Genomic DNA, 17,062 nt, shown 5'->3' with positions numbered 1-17,062 from the left:
CCTGCCAGCCGCCGCCATGACAAGCAGCATGTGAAGATGCCAGTAAGACACGAGCCACGTGGCAACTTATAGATTAATAGAAATGGGTTAATTTAAGATAGAAGAAGTAGATAACAAGAAGGCTGCCACGGCCATACAGTTTGTAAGTAATATAAGCGTCTGTGTGTTTATTTTATAAACGGGCTGTCGTACTACCGGGGCTTGGTGGGACCTGGAGAGAAGCTCTCCAGCTACAACAGAGTGTACAAAAGATTATCCCAACAGCTAAGGACACACACAGCTCAGAGGTAGAGAGTTTGCCTTAGCATGTGTGAGGCCCTAGGTCTGCTCTTTCAACACTATACACATGCAGCAACAACAATAAAAATTTAATAAGTAAAATAAATAAAACTACTAAACTTGAGGTGAATCAAGTACCAAACAAAACAGATAAATCTTAAGTTACCAAAGTTAATCTATTTTTTAAAAAGGTGTAACTGTAAAACTCATGAGTGAAAAAAATCTAATCGAGTACACAAGTCAATGTAAAATGACATATATAAAAAGTTCTTATTTAGATTCATTTGTTTACTTGTTTTTTTGTTTTGTTTTGTTCTTTTACTGGAGAAGGAGCCAGGCCCTAGAATATGCCAGACAAATGCTCTACCCCTGAGCTACAGTCCCAACTCTTATTTTAGTACTTTACTAATTACATGTATTTCCAAAGAATTCTTTATGCAGAGCAGTCTGGTCTTAAATGCACAGAGATCCTCTGCCTCCAGGATTTAATCCCAGAATATTGGGATTAAAGACATGCACACCATGCCCAGCTACTGCTCTGTCTTAGCCATACTTTCCCATTTATTCCAAGCCTGACTTCCTCAGCTAGCAGAAAATGGCTTAAAATCCACCCAGAGCAGCAAGCAGCCACAGGTGATTACTGAGTACTTGAAATACGACCATTCTGAACTGAAATGTGCTGCAAGAATAAATTTATGGATTCAAAAGATACTTGGGGGGTGGGGGGAGAACCACCTTTAATCCCAGTATTCGGGAGGCAGAGCCAGGCGGATCTCTGTGAGTTCAAGGCCAGCCTGGTCTACAGAGTAAGATCCAGGACAGGCACACAGAGAAAAACTAAAACCAAAAAAATAAAATAAAAATAAAAAAATACTACTAATATATTTTAAATGTAAAATATTACATTAGCAATTTTATACTGATAAAGTTTGAAGGGCAACATTTTGGATGTATCAGTCAAATAAAATACATTGTTAAAAACTATGTCATTTGTTTCTGCTTTACTTTTTTAATGTGACTATTAAAAATCTTAATTGTGTATGTGGTTCATGTTGCATTTCTACTGGATGGTGCTGATATTTTGAGAAAATATGCAATACAAGACTTATGAATTACTAATAGCACTATAGAAATTGAAGTGATTATATGTAAAGAAGTCAAAAAGGAAACTCCATTTCCAGTGAATTACCTAACATAATCTTAGAAGTCAAGGCAGGAGGTGGTGGCAAACACACCTTTAATCCCAGCACTCGGGAGGCAGAGGCAGGCAGATCTCTGTGAGTTTGAGGTCAGAGTCTATAGCACTAGTTCCAGGACAGCCAGGGCTTTCACAGAGAAACCCTGTCTTAAAGAAAAACAAAAACAAAAACAAAAAAAGTCAATGAATAGAATAAACTAATTGCCCAAAAGTTGGAAAATTGAAAACTGGGTCATACTTCCCCATAAAATTACTATTAAAAAAGTGAAATCAAGGGGCTGGAGAGATGGCTCAGAGGTTAAGAGCACTGGCTGCTCTTCGAAAGGTTCTGAGTTCAATTCCCAGCAACCACATGGTGGCTCACAAACATCTATAATGAGATCTGGTGCCCTCTCCTGGCAGGCATACCTGCAGACAGAACACTGTATACATGTAAGTATATAAATAAATCTTAAAAAAAAAAAAAGTGAAATCAAGGCCAGTGTGGGGCAAAAGTGCTTACTCCCAAGCCTGATGACCTGGGTTCAATCCCCAGAACTCACTTAACAGAAAGAGAAAACTGACCTCCCCACAGTTGTATCCACGGTACATATCCACATGTGCACATGTACACACACAAAATAGACAGACAGACAGACAAATGATAGATGAGCTTTTTTAAGGTTTTAAAATAAAAGATAAATAAAATGACAGGTAACATCTTAACATTAGCCTAAAGTATCAGACTACTGATAATATACTTGACAATTAAAGGAAGTCCAGTTCAAAGGGAGTTGCCAGTAAGATAGTTTTCACTAGTCTTGTGCCGTCTCTACAAATCTCATACAGCACACCCTTTTAGCCAATTACAGACTCTTACTTCAAAACTGGAGATGTAGCTCAGTGGAAGAGCATCTGCCTATGTTAAACAAGGCTATGGGTTCAATTTATCCACACTGTAAAAGAAGGAAAAGAAGATTCTTACTTCAGATACAATGATGTCCATCTGACGCCGTAACTTCCTAAGTGTGTTCATGAGCTGTTCGGGATCTTTGTGGATTCCAACCCAGCAGCCGTTAACAAAAATCTTGGTTGCACTAAATGGAAAACCAAAAGCATTCTATACTTAGCAGTTCTGTACTAACTACAACTTAACAATCAACAGCAGTTTAAAGAGAAAACTTATCTGTACACACTCAGCAATAGCTGCAGGAGAAATTTCTTCTAAATTTTCCATGCTCCATTCTTCTAAAAATTCCAAAATCGGAGAAGGTTGAGATCCAACTGAAATATAAGCCATCAGGGCTAAATTCTTCACAAGTCCTACAGCATGGCCCTAAGGAACAAGCCACATAATTAACAGTAGTTTTATATGCCTATACAAATTATTTTCTACAAACATTTTACTTTCAATTTGGCTTCAAGGTATACATGTAACTTTCTAAGAAAAAGACTATAAAAAATTTTTGATTTTAAATCATGATGCATAATTCAATAAATTATGATTCATAATTCTTGACATAACTATGACAGATAATTACTTTTAAAAAAATGTTTCTTAGCATGCATCAATTACACATTTCATTATGACATTTTCATACATGTAAAAGATCTACATTTTTTAAAGGCTTTTATTTTTAATTCAGGGTTGGGGATATGCACATAAGTGCAAGGCCCACATGGCCAGAAGAGAATGTAGGATCACCTGGAGATTAAGTAACAGGCAGTTGTGATCTGCCTGACATGGGTACTGGGAACCAAACTCGAATCCTCTGCAAGAGCAGTACATACTCTTAACCTCTGAGCCATCTCTCCAGCCACTACATAACACATTTGATCATATCCAATCCCCTTTCTCCTCTCTTGCCTCCCTCTCACTACTAATCCCCTCTTCTTTCCAACTAGGAAACTACTTGTCTTTTTGTTTTGGGTGACCCAGTGAGCTCCATCAGGGCTGCTTACATGTACACTTTACCTGTGGCTACACCACTAAAGAAAACGTCTCTCCTGCCTCCATCAACCAATGTCTTGTTAGCAAACTTTTTTTTTTTTTTTTTTTTTTTGGTTTTTCGAGACAGGGTTTCTCTGTGTAGCTTTGCGCCTTTCCTGGAACTCGCTTTGTAGACCAGGCTGGCCTCGAACTCACAGAGATCCGCCTGCCTCTGCCTCCTGAGTGCTGGGATTAAAGGCGTGCGCCACCACCGCCCTGCTTTTGTTAGCAAACTTTTTTTTTTTTTTTTTTTTTTTAATTTTTTTTTTCTTTTTTTTTTTTTTAAAGATTTATTTATTATGTATACAGCATGTATGACCAGAAGAGGGCACCAGATCTCATTACAGATGGTTGTGAGCCACCATGTGGTTGCTGGGACTTGAACTCAGGACCTCTGGAAGAGCAGTCAGTACTCTTAGCCTCTGAGCCATCTCTCCAGCCCCTTGTTAGCAAACTTTTAAACTGAGCATTAATACTGTATTACCTCTGGGGTCTCAGCAGGACACACCATTCCCCACAACGTATTGTGCAACTGTCTTGGCTTCGCTAGCTTGCCATCTCTACCAATGGGAGAATTTAAACGACGCAGGTGAGAAAGAGTGGATGCGAAAGTCAGACGGTTTAACACCTAGAAAACGAAGGAGCAAATCTTTAAAATCTGAGTACACCCAAAATCACATTATCACGTGAAGCAAAGCTCTGTTTTTATAATCCACCAGGTAGCTTTGTCTTTAATCTTTTCCTGGATAATCTTGTTTACACCCATAACTTAACTACTCTTAATTTTAGCAGTGGTAGCACACGTGACACACAGTTCTAAAAAACTACAGAAACACAGAAAGGGATTCCCTTTATTTTTAAATCACATTTATTGGGTGGAAGGAGGTAAATGTGGCAGTAAGAGGACAACTTGCAGAAGTAGATTCTCTCCTTCCACTATAGGGGTTCCAGGGATCAAATGCAGGTATCAGACTAGGCAGCAAGCATCTCTACCCAGCAATCTAGCTCACTGGTCCCAATTTTCTTTTGGCAATTATTTTATTCTTTGCTGTCTCTTAGCCCTAGGACGGTAGTTGGTATGTGTTAGCTACTAGTAAGTGTTAAAAGTATATGCTGTCAATTCATGCCCTTTGACCACAGAAATCACCATTAAGTCAGAACTAATCCCAGCACTTTCTCCAGGCAAAGGAGAAATACCTGTAAGACATGAAGCAAAGGAATACAGCCCCTTCCTTTCCTTGCACTTGTGTTATTGGCATCTCTAACCTTCTCCCTCAGTTTCCAGAATTACTGAAACAGATGCATCCACAGGTAGTAAAAGCACTGTCACTGCCTACAGAAATCATGTTCTAAAACACCTTCTCAATGACGTTCCAAATACCTCTCCCCTACTGTCTCCGAAGAGTACCTTCCTCAGGAAAGCCATACGGCCTCCCCAATGCCTTGGACCACGACACGATACCACCAACAGAACGGAAGTTCTTCCTCACCTTGCTCTACCTAATGAACTGTTAGCACTTTACTAAAAGCTATCTGACCCACTTCTAGGAAGAACTGTCCTCTTTCCCATATATTACAGTTTTCCACCATTCAACTAACCAATCACAAAGTCTCAAAATTCACATGTGGGGCTGGAGAGACGGCTCAGTGGTCAGAGTGTTTTCTGCTCTTCTAGAGATCGGTTCCCAGCACCCACGTCACAGGGCTCAAGGCTGCCTATAACCCTAGCACCAAAGAACTTGGCCCCATCTTCTGACCTCCAAGGGAAGTACACACACATAGATAAAAATAAAATTTTATATTTTTTAAAACTACTTTCTCAATATTCCTTAGAACTGACTCTATCAATACAAAACTGCTGTAATCCAGGCCCCAATTATTTCTCACCTGGTCTACTGATCACTCTTCCTGCCACTTGTTTACAGACAGCCAACTCTGCAGATATCCCCAGAAGACAAATATGCCCCACCCCACCCCCATGAGCTCTTCTCGGCTCACCTCTCCAACGGGCTTTCCTAACCTTCCACTTGATTTTAAAATCCCCACTGCTCCAGCTCCCCAGCGTACACCACACTCTCTGCTGCCTCTTCCTTTCACTCAGGATGTTACGATGCTTTTCTGCAGCTTCTTTGTGAGCTGTTATTTCTGCCCTCCTCATTCCTCAGTGTGCTCAACACTGAGCTCAAAGGGGACCTCCCCTTAGCCTTTTCACCTCTCAGGCTCAATGAATGTCTTATCAGCATTCCCAGAGAGGCTTATATAACTCTCTCTAATACTTACAGAGCCTTCTTTTAGTTATGTTTATTGGCAAATGTAAACAGTAAACTGCTGGAGATAAGAGATCGTGCTTTATCCATCTTTGAATCTTTAATGAGCTGGTACCTGACATATCACAGGGCCAATGGCAATCACTGAGCTGAATTCATAATGTACCATTTATCACACTCTACTCAGGCCATCTAAAGAGTTACATATGTACGAATCTGTTTCCTCAGTAGATGCTGATGACCTCCTAGAGGCTACGGTAGTATCTAATTCATGTTCTGAACCCAGAATTACAAGTACACTAAATAAATCCTTACTGAATGAAAAGCAACTACAAACCGAACTTAGCTACCAGCAGCCTCCCAACAGCCTCTTAAAGTAGCTATGTTTCTAGGGATCAGGAGCTTAAAATTGGAACCTGAACGCCAAATCAACCAAGTAATACTGACACTAGCTAGCTTTAAAACTATGAAAATATGTACACAGGCTGGAGAGATGGCTCAGAGGTTAAGAGCACTGGCTATTCTTCCAAAGGTCCTGAGTTCAATTCCCAGCAACCACATGGTGGCTCACAACCATCTATAATGAGATCTGATGCCCTCTTCCGGCCTGCAGGCAAAACATACAGGCAGAACACTGTATACGTAATAAATAAATAAATCTTTAAAAAAAAAAAAGCAAGCCGGGTGGTGGTGGTGGTGATGGTGGTGCATGCCTTTAATCCCAGCACTTGGATTTCTGTGAGTTCAAGGCCAGCCTGGTCTACAGGACAGGCACCAAAACTACACCGAGAAACCCTGTCTCAAAAAAAACAACAAACAAACAAACAAAGAAAATTATGTATGCTAGGCCTGGTGGTGCACACCTGCAAGCCCAACACTTAGGAACAGAAACAAGAGGAATGTCTAAGTTGAAGGCCAGCCCAGCCTAGTAAGGAGACCTTATCTCCAAAAACTAGTTCTACAAAGCTAAATGCCCAATGAGTATTTACAAAGCTTCTCTAGGTGGGCCAGTGGGTAAAAGGTGAGTACCTTCCACACAGTTGAAGTTAAGACTCCCACACATTGTCATCCGACCACCACACATGCATCATGGTGTGTGTATCCCCTTAACTATTTCAAATATAATTTTAAAAGAATTTTAGAGCTTTCCCTAGAGGATATAGCTCAGTTGGAAGCATGCTTGGCTAGCATGCATCTACCTCTGGGTTTAATCTCCAGTACCTCATAAAGGGGACAAAGTGCTACACACTAGTAATCCTAGCACTTTGAAGGTAAAGGCAAAAGGATCAGAAATTCAAGGTCACCTTTAACTACACAGCAAGTTTGAAGACAGCTGAGATATATGAAACCCTATCTCAATTAAAAAAATAAAATAAAATAAACCAATAGTTTTCCCCCACTATTGTACCTGCAAATAGGTGCATTCATTATACATGCAACTGATCATAGAAATAAGGGCTGGGGTATGTGTAGCTCAGTGTTAGATCCTAGTACAAGATCCTAGGTTCAAACTCCAGTATCTCCAAAAATATACAAGTATATATAAATTTGGGCCTGGAAAGATGGCTCAGCACTTAAGAGCATATACTGCTCTTGCAGAGCACCTGGGTTCCAATCCTAGCACCTTCTCCTCAATGCCCTCTCCTGGGTTCAGTAGGATGCTGCATGAACTTGGTGCCCAGGAACTCACACATACACATACACATGTAAATAAATAAAGCTGGACATTGGTAGCATATGCCTTTAATCCCAGCACCAGGGAGGCAGAGGCAGATGAATCTCTGTGTTCAAGGCCAGCCTGGTCTTTTTTTTTTTTTTTTTTTTTTTTTGGTTTTTCGAGACAAGGTTTCTCTGTGTAGTTTTTGTGCCTGTCCTGGATCTCACTCTGTAGACCAGGCTGGCCTTGAACTCACAGAGATCTGCCTGGCTCTGCTGGGATTAAAGGCATCCGCCACCACTGGCCAGCCTAGTCTTATAGAGCAAGTTCCACATCAGCCAGGGCTACACAGAGAAACCTTGTCCTGAAAAAATAAAAAATAAAAAAAAAAAGAAAGAAAAAAAAGGAAATAAAACATGTTTTTTCAGGAAGAGAAAAGTATTGGAAGAACCACTTTTTGTCTTCTGACATAGGGCTCTCACTCTGTAGCACAGGCTAGCCTCAAACTTGAAGTAGTCTTATTGCCTCCTGCCTCCAGAGTACTAGGATTGTAAGTATGAGCCACCACACCAACTTTAAGAAATATATTTTCAAATAAAGAGCACGCCTAGAAATTTTCTGGATTCGTTTCTAATATGGAGCTTTTGAGACAAAAATTTTGCTGGCACAAGCTGTAATCCCAGGATTCTGGAGGCTAAGGAGAGAGGACCACTAGTTTGAGGCCGGCCAGCCAGGGCTGTGTATCGAGACCCTGTTATTTCCCTGCCCTATGAAAATGCCACTGGTTTCAGACTTTTTCAAATCACAACTATTCTAGTTTACTACCCTGAGTTTCTAAATTGCAAGCAAAAAACTTAACTCTCTAATGATGATGGGTAATTTAAGAAAAACTTTATCTCGTTATTCAAAAACCCCTAGTAAATTTTACATCTGACCAAGGAAAACAAAAACAAAATCACTTATGTTCAGTAAAATGAAAAACTGCCATCCCCATAACTCTTTCCCATAAATGCACAGGCACAGTGTCACCTCACCTGGGACACGCCAGCTCTGGCTTGATGAGCTTTCTTCTGGTCACCCCAGTTCCCAGTGGCTAAAGAGTATTTTAGCCCATCAGATATGATTCTAGTTTTAATTGCCAGCTCCAAGTTAAAGTCCTTCCCACGATCAATAAACTTCTGTGCATAGATCCGTACTTCTTTCAGCAAATTCTTAAACATTCTATCAAATAAGACAGTGTTACTGTAAACATAGAAAAGTCTACAAAACTTTTCAACAGAGACAATCCCACCCACAAAAAAGGCCATGGCAAGGTAAGTCTGTATCACTCTTTTTAGGTTCATATACTCTATATACACATGTAGTAGAGAGAACAGTTAAGACAAAGGGCTTAAAGAAAAAGTCTTTAGTGAGGCAATGATCAAAACAGGCTAAAATGTACTGATCTAGGCATCGAGGGAATGGGGTAGTTAATGAAAGTATCTCTGAAAGCATATGGACGTGAGCTTGAATCTGCAGTATTCGTGTATAAGGAGACCATGGGAGCCGCTCTGGGACACTAAGGGAGACCCACCTATAAATGAAGTAATGAATTCTCTTTACTTAGGCACTGGCATTCTGTAATTCCTTACCCTCTAAATAAGAATGCTAGTAGAGGCCCAGCAAGATCCAATCTTTTGTTTCCATAGTGATCTCTGTCGTCTAGTTCTCTTCTACCCAAAGCTGCTAGAAGTAACCTATGAACCATATACCTAGAAAAGAAAATGAAAAGACTTCATTTTTGGCTTTTCTTGACATATCTCAAAACACAGCTCATAAAGAACATCCTTAGCTTTAAGGAAAACACTTACCTCAACTGTAACTTAGTAAAGGTTCTCAAACAGTAAAATTAACTTACCCCAAGAAATAGGCTTTCTTGGTCTCACAGAAATCACTGACACCAACGTGAGGCAGCATTTCCTTCTGTAAGACTTCTTTTGCATATTTAATTCTTTTCTCCTTAGTAACACCAGGCTTTGCCCCTCTTGAACCAATGAAGTTTAAGGCAACATTCTGTTCTTGGATGACAAACGCTTCATCGAGAGATGGTTTAACCTACCAAACAATTTACAGTAAATTTTTTTCAGATTTATATTTTTACATAATGTGACTTTATTAATATTAATTTTACCTAATGTGGAATAACTCTCTAGCCTATTGCTAGAAAGTCAAGGGATCACAACATTTCAGACCTGGAAGGTTCCCCAGAGATATAGATCTGTCAAAATCCACCCAGTGTAAGCGATTCAGTTTCTCGAAAAATACAACTAATTCCATTAATTTAAAAGTGGAATGTTTGCTTTTTGTATTTTAATGACCAATGGTTTAAAACCCAAAACAAGTAATTTCTTCTAGATATTTCAAATATATTTAGAGAAGTTTCATGATACAATTAAAATTTGCAGAGCTACAAATGAATAGTTTTCTTTTCAGTGCTTGTAGGAAGAAACACTTAACCTATAAATGAAATCACTCACTACACTGAAAAGGACTACTTTAACACTGCACTGTTGAACAGATCTATATACCATTCCTGCTACTATCCATGGCCTCTGAGTAATCAAGTTGATAGTTTCCTATCTAGGAAAGGGTTGGCTAAAATAATTCTTGCTAGGACTGTAACTCACTGTCTGAGAGCTTGCCTAGCATGTGAGGACCTACGTTTAATCTCCAGCACCCCTACTCCCACCCATCCCCCAAAAAACCTTGTTCCTAGGGCTGGAGAAATGGCTCAGAGGTTAAGAGCACTGGCTGCTCTTTCAGAGGAACCAGGTTCAATTCCCAGCACCCACATGGCAGCTCACAACTGTCTATTAACTCCAGTTCCTGGGCTTCTGACACCTCACACAAACATGCAGGCAGAACAATCATATAAAATAAAAATCAATTATTAGAAAGTTTTTCCTGAGTTCTATTCCAATTTTAAAGTTCTCAATTTTCAATTGTACGCAATAGTAGACATAATAAATCAGGAGTAGCACTAAGTAGTTTGGCATCTGTAATTACCCCTCAATCATATATCCTATCATACATATGGAAATGCTTTTCTAGAATGTGACTTAAGTGTTTTCTCTTATTCATCCATAGTTCTAAACATACAAATTCTAATTCTGGAACCAAAGGTCAGGAAAAAGCCGCACATACCGGTCAAGGCCAGACATGGTGGCACATGCCTGCAATCCCAGCACTGGAGAGACAGAGTCAAGAAGACTGACAGCCTATTATACACAGTGAGATCTAGGCCAATCTAGGCAAAAAGCAAGACCCTGCCTCAAACAAAAACAATAAAATTCCCAGATGTACAGTGGGTCAAGTAATTACTTTTTAAAAGAAACCTGGTATCACTGTTATTACACAACTATGTGGTTCAGGTTATTGGATTTTGAAAAAAAGGCATAACAATTAAATGTACTTTCAGAAAATTAAAAATTATGCATTCTGTGAATATTGAATATGAAGCCTACACTTCATAAGAACTAAAAGAACAGACAATAATTTTCAAACCAATATACTTAAAGCAAATCAATTCTTTTACTTCACTGAGACAGGTTTGGTGGCAGATGCCTTCCCTTACTGACCCATCTGCTGGCCCTAATGCCACTATTATTATTAGTTTGTGTGCTGTGGAGGCTGGGGACTACTCTGCAGAGCTGGTTGTCTCCATCCACCTTTATATATGTTCTGGGTACTGAACTGAAGTTGTCAGGCTTTCAGTAAGAACTTTTATCCTCTGAGCCATCTTGTCAAATTAATTTATTTTTCAATTTCTTGATTTTAATAATTATACTATGTTGGGCAGTAGTAGCGCACACCTTTAATCCCAGCACTTGGGAGAGAGGCAGGCAGACCTCTATGAGCTTGAGGCCAGCCTGGTCTACAAAGCAAGTTCCAGGACAGCCAGAGCTGTTACACAAAAGAAACCATGTCTCATGAAACAAAACAAAACATAACTATACTATAATTTTATCAATGAATGTTCTGTTTCCTAGGAAATACACAGTGCACTAAATCAGCATGATATCTACAACTTATTCCCAAATGGCCCAGAAAGAATAAGGCAAAAAATGTGACAAACCTAACTGAATCTGAATAAAGAAAGTCCTAGTACTATTCTTACAACTTTCCCTGAAAGTTCAAGATTCTTTCAAACAGAAAGTTTAAAAACAAAAACCAGCCATCAACTGCTTCTCTTCCGTTTTTTCCTACACTGCACAGCCTGGCACTTTCGGCTTCCTAACGGCCGCATCTTCACGCTGCTTCAGTGGACTCCAGCAGCCTCCACTTGGCCGAGCTGAGCTGGAGCTACACGATGGTAAATGCACAGGTCTGTAGCAGGTACACTGCTCGTAAGAGCATGCCTGCTGCTTTAAGATCAGCGTATATCACAATCTCTAAGCTTCTTACAAACAGGAAACATGCATGTGCTTTCTCATTACCATTTCCATCATCTCTGGATCTTCAAAGTCATAAATGATATGTTCTAAAATATCTCTATCAGACACAAAGCCTAGTGCTCTGAACACAATTATGATGGGAACTTCCTGCTTGATGTATGGTAAAGTTGCCACGATGCGCTGGCCAATAGCACTCTTCTTCGCACCCTAGAAAAGAAAATAAATGTGATCAGAACACGAACATACAAGAGCTCAGAGAAACACAAAAAAGCAAATGGTCCATTTAGTATAACTGTTATACATTTCAAAAGAAGCATGTCTATCCATTGTCCAAAGCTTCTTTTAAAAACCACTGAAACAGGCTTACTAGTTTTTTGTTTTTTAATTTGAGACAGGATCTCACTATGTAGCCCAGATGGCCTAGAACTCATAATGATCTGCCTGCCTGTGCCTCTGGAGTGCTGAGATTAAGGGTTTGCACCAACATACCCAACAGGCTAACTGCTTTATGAACAAGCTAGTCATTTAAATCTAAGAGAACTTCAATTCTCTACCATCTGCTTACCAAGATTCTCTAAGAACCACCAAATACCACATCTGGAAATGACTTTCGCTGCCAGAGAGTAAAAAAACAACTGTTACCTTGCCATCCCCTGTCCACAGTAGGAGGGGAACAAAAAGTATGTGTGGAGTGCTGGGGAAATTGGTGGTTAAGAGCACTTGCTGTTCCTACAAAGGACCCAGGTTCAGATCCCAGCACCCATATGGCAACTCACAAGCATCTTTAAGTTCAGTTCTAAATGACCCAATGCACTCTTCTGATCTCTGTGACTACTAGGAATGCACATGGTGCGCACACATACACAACAGGCAGAAGACTTATATACATCAAAATAAATCTTAAAAAGAAATAGATTAGGGGGTGCTGGTCATTGTACGAATGTCTTTAATCCCAGCACCCAGAGGCAGACAGGCAGATCTCTGTGAGTTCCTGAACTACCAGGGCTACATAGAGATCCTTTCTCAAAATAGGTTAGGTTAAAAAGAAGTATAAAAAGACCAATATGGAAAAAGCTAAGCACAGAATGAAAAGCAAATATGAAGTCAGAGCTCATCTGTTTGGATACTTTCTAAATGAACGGCCTCTCATGTATAAGCATCTCTTCTCTAGTTTCTTCCTCTTGAACCGTATACACATACAAATCCCAAAGAAGTTACCAGCCCATGCTAGCAGTCACGGTTTCCAGTTTTCGTCATAGTTCTCAGCTTCAAATCTGCTCTACCTCCTCGTGACCTCACAATTTCAATCATGACTCCACTGTCATTTCCCTCTCGCACTCCCCAACTCCTTCCACTGGAAACTGATTCCATCTCACATGTTTATCCAGAAACAAGTGTAGATATTAAACTCAAATCTTCACCTTGAACCTTAAGCTACACCTTTGTCTCTCCAACTGCTATTCGGGTGTTTCTACGTGGCCACCTAACATTCCCTTCAGTCAATTATTTGTATCATCATCAAGATGGGTCAGGTGGTAAAGCCTGGAGAGCTGACTTCAACAATGAGAACCACAAAGAAGGCGAAAGAGAGCCGTCTCCAGAGTTGTCCTCTGGCTCCATACATGCTGTGGCCCACATCCCCTGCCCCATCATCACCTACACATACAGGATAAATATTTTAAAACTAGTCCCCTCGCCACATAATAATCAAAACACTAAACACACAGAACAAAGAAAAAATATTAAAAGCCACAAAGGAAAAAGACCAAGTAACATATAAAGACAAACCCATCAGAATAACACCAGACTTCTCAATAGAGACTATGAAAGCTAGAAGGTCGTGGACAAACATTATGCAGACACTAGGAGACCATGGATGCCAACCCAGACTATTATACCCAGCAAAACTCTCAATCACCATAGGTGGAGTAAACAAAATATTCCATGATAAAACCAGATTTAATCAATACCTGTCCACAAACCCAGCCCTACAGAAAGCACTAGAAGGGAAAATCCAACCCAAAGAAGCTAAACACATCCATGAAAACTCAGGCAATAGATAATCCCACACCAACATACACCAAAGAAGGACAACACAACACAACCACAAAAAATAACAGGAATTAACAATCACTGGTCATTAATATCCATCAATATCAATGGTCTCAACTCACCTATAAAAAGACACAGGCTAACAGAATGGACAAGAAAACAGGATCCATCCTTCTGCTGCATACAAGAAACACACCTTAACTTCAAAGACAGACACTACCTCAGAGTAAAGGGCTGGGAAAAGGCTTTCCAAGCAAACGGACCTAAGAAACAAGCTGGTGTAACCATCCTAATATCTAATAAAATAGACTTCAAACTAAAATCAGTTGAAAGAGATCAGGATGGACATTACATATTTATAACAGGAAAAATCCACCAAGACGAAGTCTCGATTTTGAACATTTATGCCCCAAATACAAAAGCACCCACATTCATAAAAGAAACACTACTAAAGCTTAAAACGCACATCAAACCCCACACATTAGTAGTGGGAGATTTCAACACACTACTCTCACCAAAAGACAGATCTACCAGACTGAAACTTAACAAAGAAATAAAGGACCTAACAGATGTTATGACTCAAATGGACTTAATAGATATCTACAGAACATGCCATCCTAACACAAAAGAATATACCTTCTTCTCAGCACCCCATGGAACCTTCTCAAAAATTGACCACCTGCTTGGTCACAAAGCAAATCTCACCAGATACAAAAAAATTGGAATAACCTCCTGTATCTTACCAGACCACCATGCCTTAAAGTTAGACTTCAACAACAACAAAAATTATAGAAAGCCTACAATCTCATGGAAACTAAATAATGCCCACCTGAAACATCAATGTGTCAAGGAAGAAATAAACAAAGAAAATAAAGATTTCCTAGAATTCAATGAAAATGAAAGTACAACATACCCAAACTTATGGGACACTATGAAAGCAGTGCTAAGAGGAAAATTCATAGCTCTAAATGCACACATAAAGAAGATGGAGCAATCCCATACCAATGAATTAACAGCACAACTGAAAGCTCTAGAACAAAAAGAAACAAACTCACCCAGGAGAAATAGACGCCAGGAAATAATCAAATTGAGGGCTGAAATCAATGAAATAGAAAACAAGAGAACAATACAAAAAAAAAAAAAAAAAAATCAATGAAACAGAGTTGGTTCTTTGAAAAAAATCAACAAGACAGACAAACCCCTAAGCCAAATTAACCAAAAGGCAAAGAGAGAGCACCCAAATTAACAAAATCAGAAATGAAAAGGGAGACATAACAACAGACAATGAGGAAATCCAGAGAATCATCAAATCATACTTCAAAAACCTGTACTCCACAAAAAATGGAAAATCTGGAAGAAATGGACAATTTTCTGGATAGATACCACATACCAAAATTAAACCAAGACCAGATAAACCATTTAAATAGACCAATAACCCCTAAAGAAATAGAAACAGTCATCAAAAGTCTCCCAACCAAAAAAAGCTCAGGACCAGATGGTTTCAGTGCAGAATTCTACCAGACTTTCAAAGAAGAACTAATACTAATACTCTTCAAATTGTTCCACACAATAGAAACAGAAGGAACACTACCAAACTCTTTTTATGAGACTACAATTACCCTGATACCCAAACCACACAAAGATGCAACAAAGAAAAAGAATTACAGACCAATCTCCCTCATGAACATTGATGCAAAAATACTCAACAAAATATTGGCAAACCGAATCCAAGAATACATCAAAAAAATTATCCATCACGACCAAGTAGGATTCATCCCAGGGATGCAAGGGTGGTTCAACATACGAAAATCTGTCAATGTAATACATTATATAAACAAACTGAAAGAAAAAAACCACATGATCATCTCATTAGATGCTGAAAAAGCCTTTGACAAAATCCAACACCCCTTCATGATAAAGGTCTTAGAGAGATCAGGAATACAAGGAACATTCTAAACATAATAAAGGCAATTTATAGCAAACCAACAGCCAACATCAAATTAAACAAAGAGAAACTCAAAGCGATACCACTAAAATCAAGAACAAGACAAGGCTGTCCACTCTCCTCATATTTATTCAATATAGTACTAGAAGTTCTAGCTAGAGCAATAAGACAACAAAAGGAGATCAAAGGGATACAAACTGGAAAGGAAGAAGTCAAACTTTCACTATTTGCAGATGATATGATAGTATACATAAGTGACCCCAAAAATTCTACCAAGGAACTCCTACAGCTGATAAACTCCTTCAGTAAAGTGGCAGGATACAAGATCAACTCAAAAAAATCAATAGCCCTCCTATACACAAATGATAAAAGGGCTGAGAAAGAAGTCAGAGAAACATCACCCTTCACAATAGCCACAAATAATATAAAATACCTTGGGATAACACTAACTAAACAAGTGAAGGACCTTTTTGATAAGAACTTTAAATCTCTAAAGAAAGAAATTGAAGACAATATCAGAAAATGGAAGGATCTCCCATGCTTATGGATAGGTAGGATTAACACAGTAAAAATGGCAATCTTACCAAACACAATCTACAGATTCAATGCAATCCTCATCAAAATCCCAACACAATTCTTCACAGACTTGGAAAGAAAAATACTCAACTTCATATGGAAAAAAAAAGACCCAGGATAGCTAAAAGAATCCTATATGATAAAGCAACCTTTGGAGGCATCACCATCCCTGACCTCAAGCTCTACTATAGAGCTATAGTAATAAAAACAGCTTGGTACTGGTATAAAAACCGACATACGGACCAATGGAATCGAATTGAAGACCCTGACATTAATTCATGCACATATGAACACCTGATTTTTGACAAAGAAGCCAAAACTATACAATGGAAAAAAGAAAGTATCTTCAACAAATGGTGCTGGCATAACTGGATGTCAATATGTAAAAGATTACAAATAGATCCATATCTGTCACCATGCACAAAACTCAAGTCCAAGTGGATCAAAGACCTCAACATAAATCCAGTTACACTAAACTTAATAGAAAAGAAAGTAGGAAGTACTCTTGAACGCATTGGCACCAGAGACCACTTCCTAAATATAACACCAACAGCACAGACCCTGAGCACAACAATTAATAAATGGGACCTCTTGAAACTGAGAAGCTTTTGCAGGGCGAAAGACACAGTCAATAAGACAAAAAGACAGCCTACAGAACGGGAAAAGATCTTCACCAACCCCACATC

The 17,062-nt window shown here is 39.2% G+C and overlaps 1 protein-coding gene across 1 annotated transcript in view; it reads right to left on the bottom strand.

Annotated features, from left to right (window-relative positions):
• The window catches only part of Polr2b (RNA polymerase II subunit B), a 49,660-nt gene that overhangs the window by 16,741 nt on the left and 15,857 nt on the right, over positions 1-17,062 (bottom strand). The window contains exons 7-13 of the mRNA XM_059274594.1: positions 11,846-12,010; positions 9,268-9,464; positions 9,002-9,121; positions 8,405-8,591; positions 3,931-4,074; positions 2,653-2,792; positions 2,442-2,553 (exon numbers count right to left, since the gene is read on the bottom strand). Coding sequence (XP_059130577.1) covers positions 2,442-2,553; positions 2,653-2,792; positions 3,931-4,074; positions 8,405-8,591; positions 9,002-9,121; positions 9,268-9,464; positions 11,846-12,010 — 1,065 coding nt within the window. The remainder of the gene's footprint in view (positions 1-2,441; positions 2,554-2,652; positions 2,793-3,930; positions 4,075-8,404; positions 8,592-9,001; positions 9,122-9,267; positions 9,465-11,845; positions 12,011-17,062) is intronic.

This window comes from Peromyscus eremicus, chromosome 10, assembly GCF_949786415.1.
Source record: "Peromyscus eremicus chromosome 10, PerEre_H2_v1, whole genome shotgun sequence".
NCBI classification, from domain to species: Eukaryota; Metazoa; Chordata; class Mammalia; order Rodentia; family Cricetidae; genus Peromyscus; species Peromyscus eremicus.
This window is presented reverse-complemented; position numbering and strand designations above follow the sequence as displayed.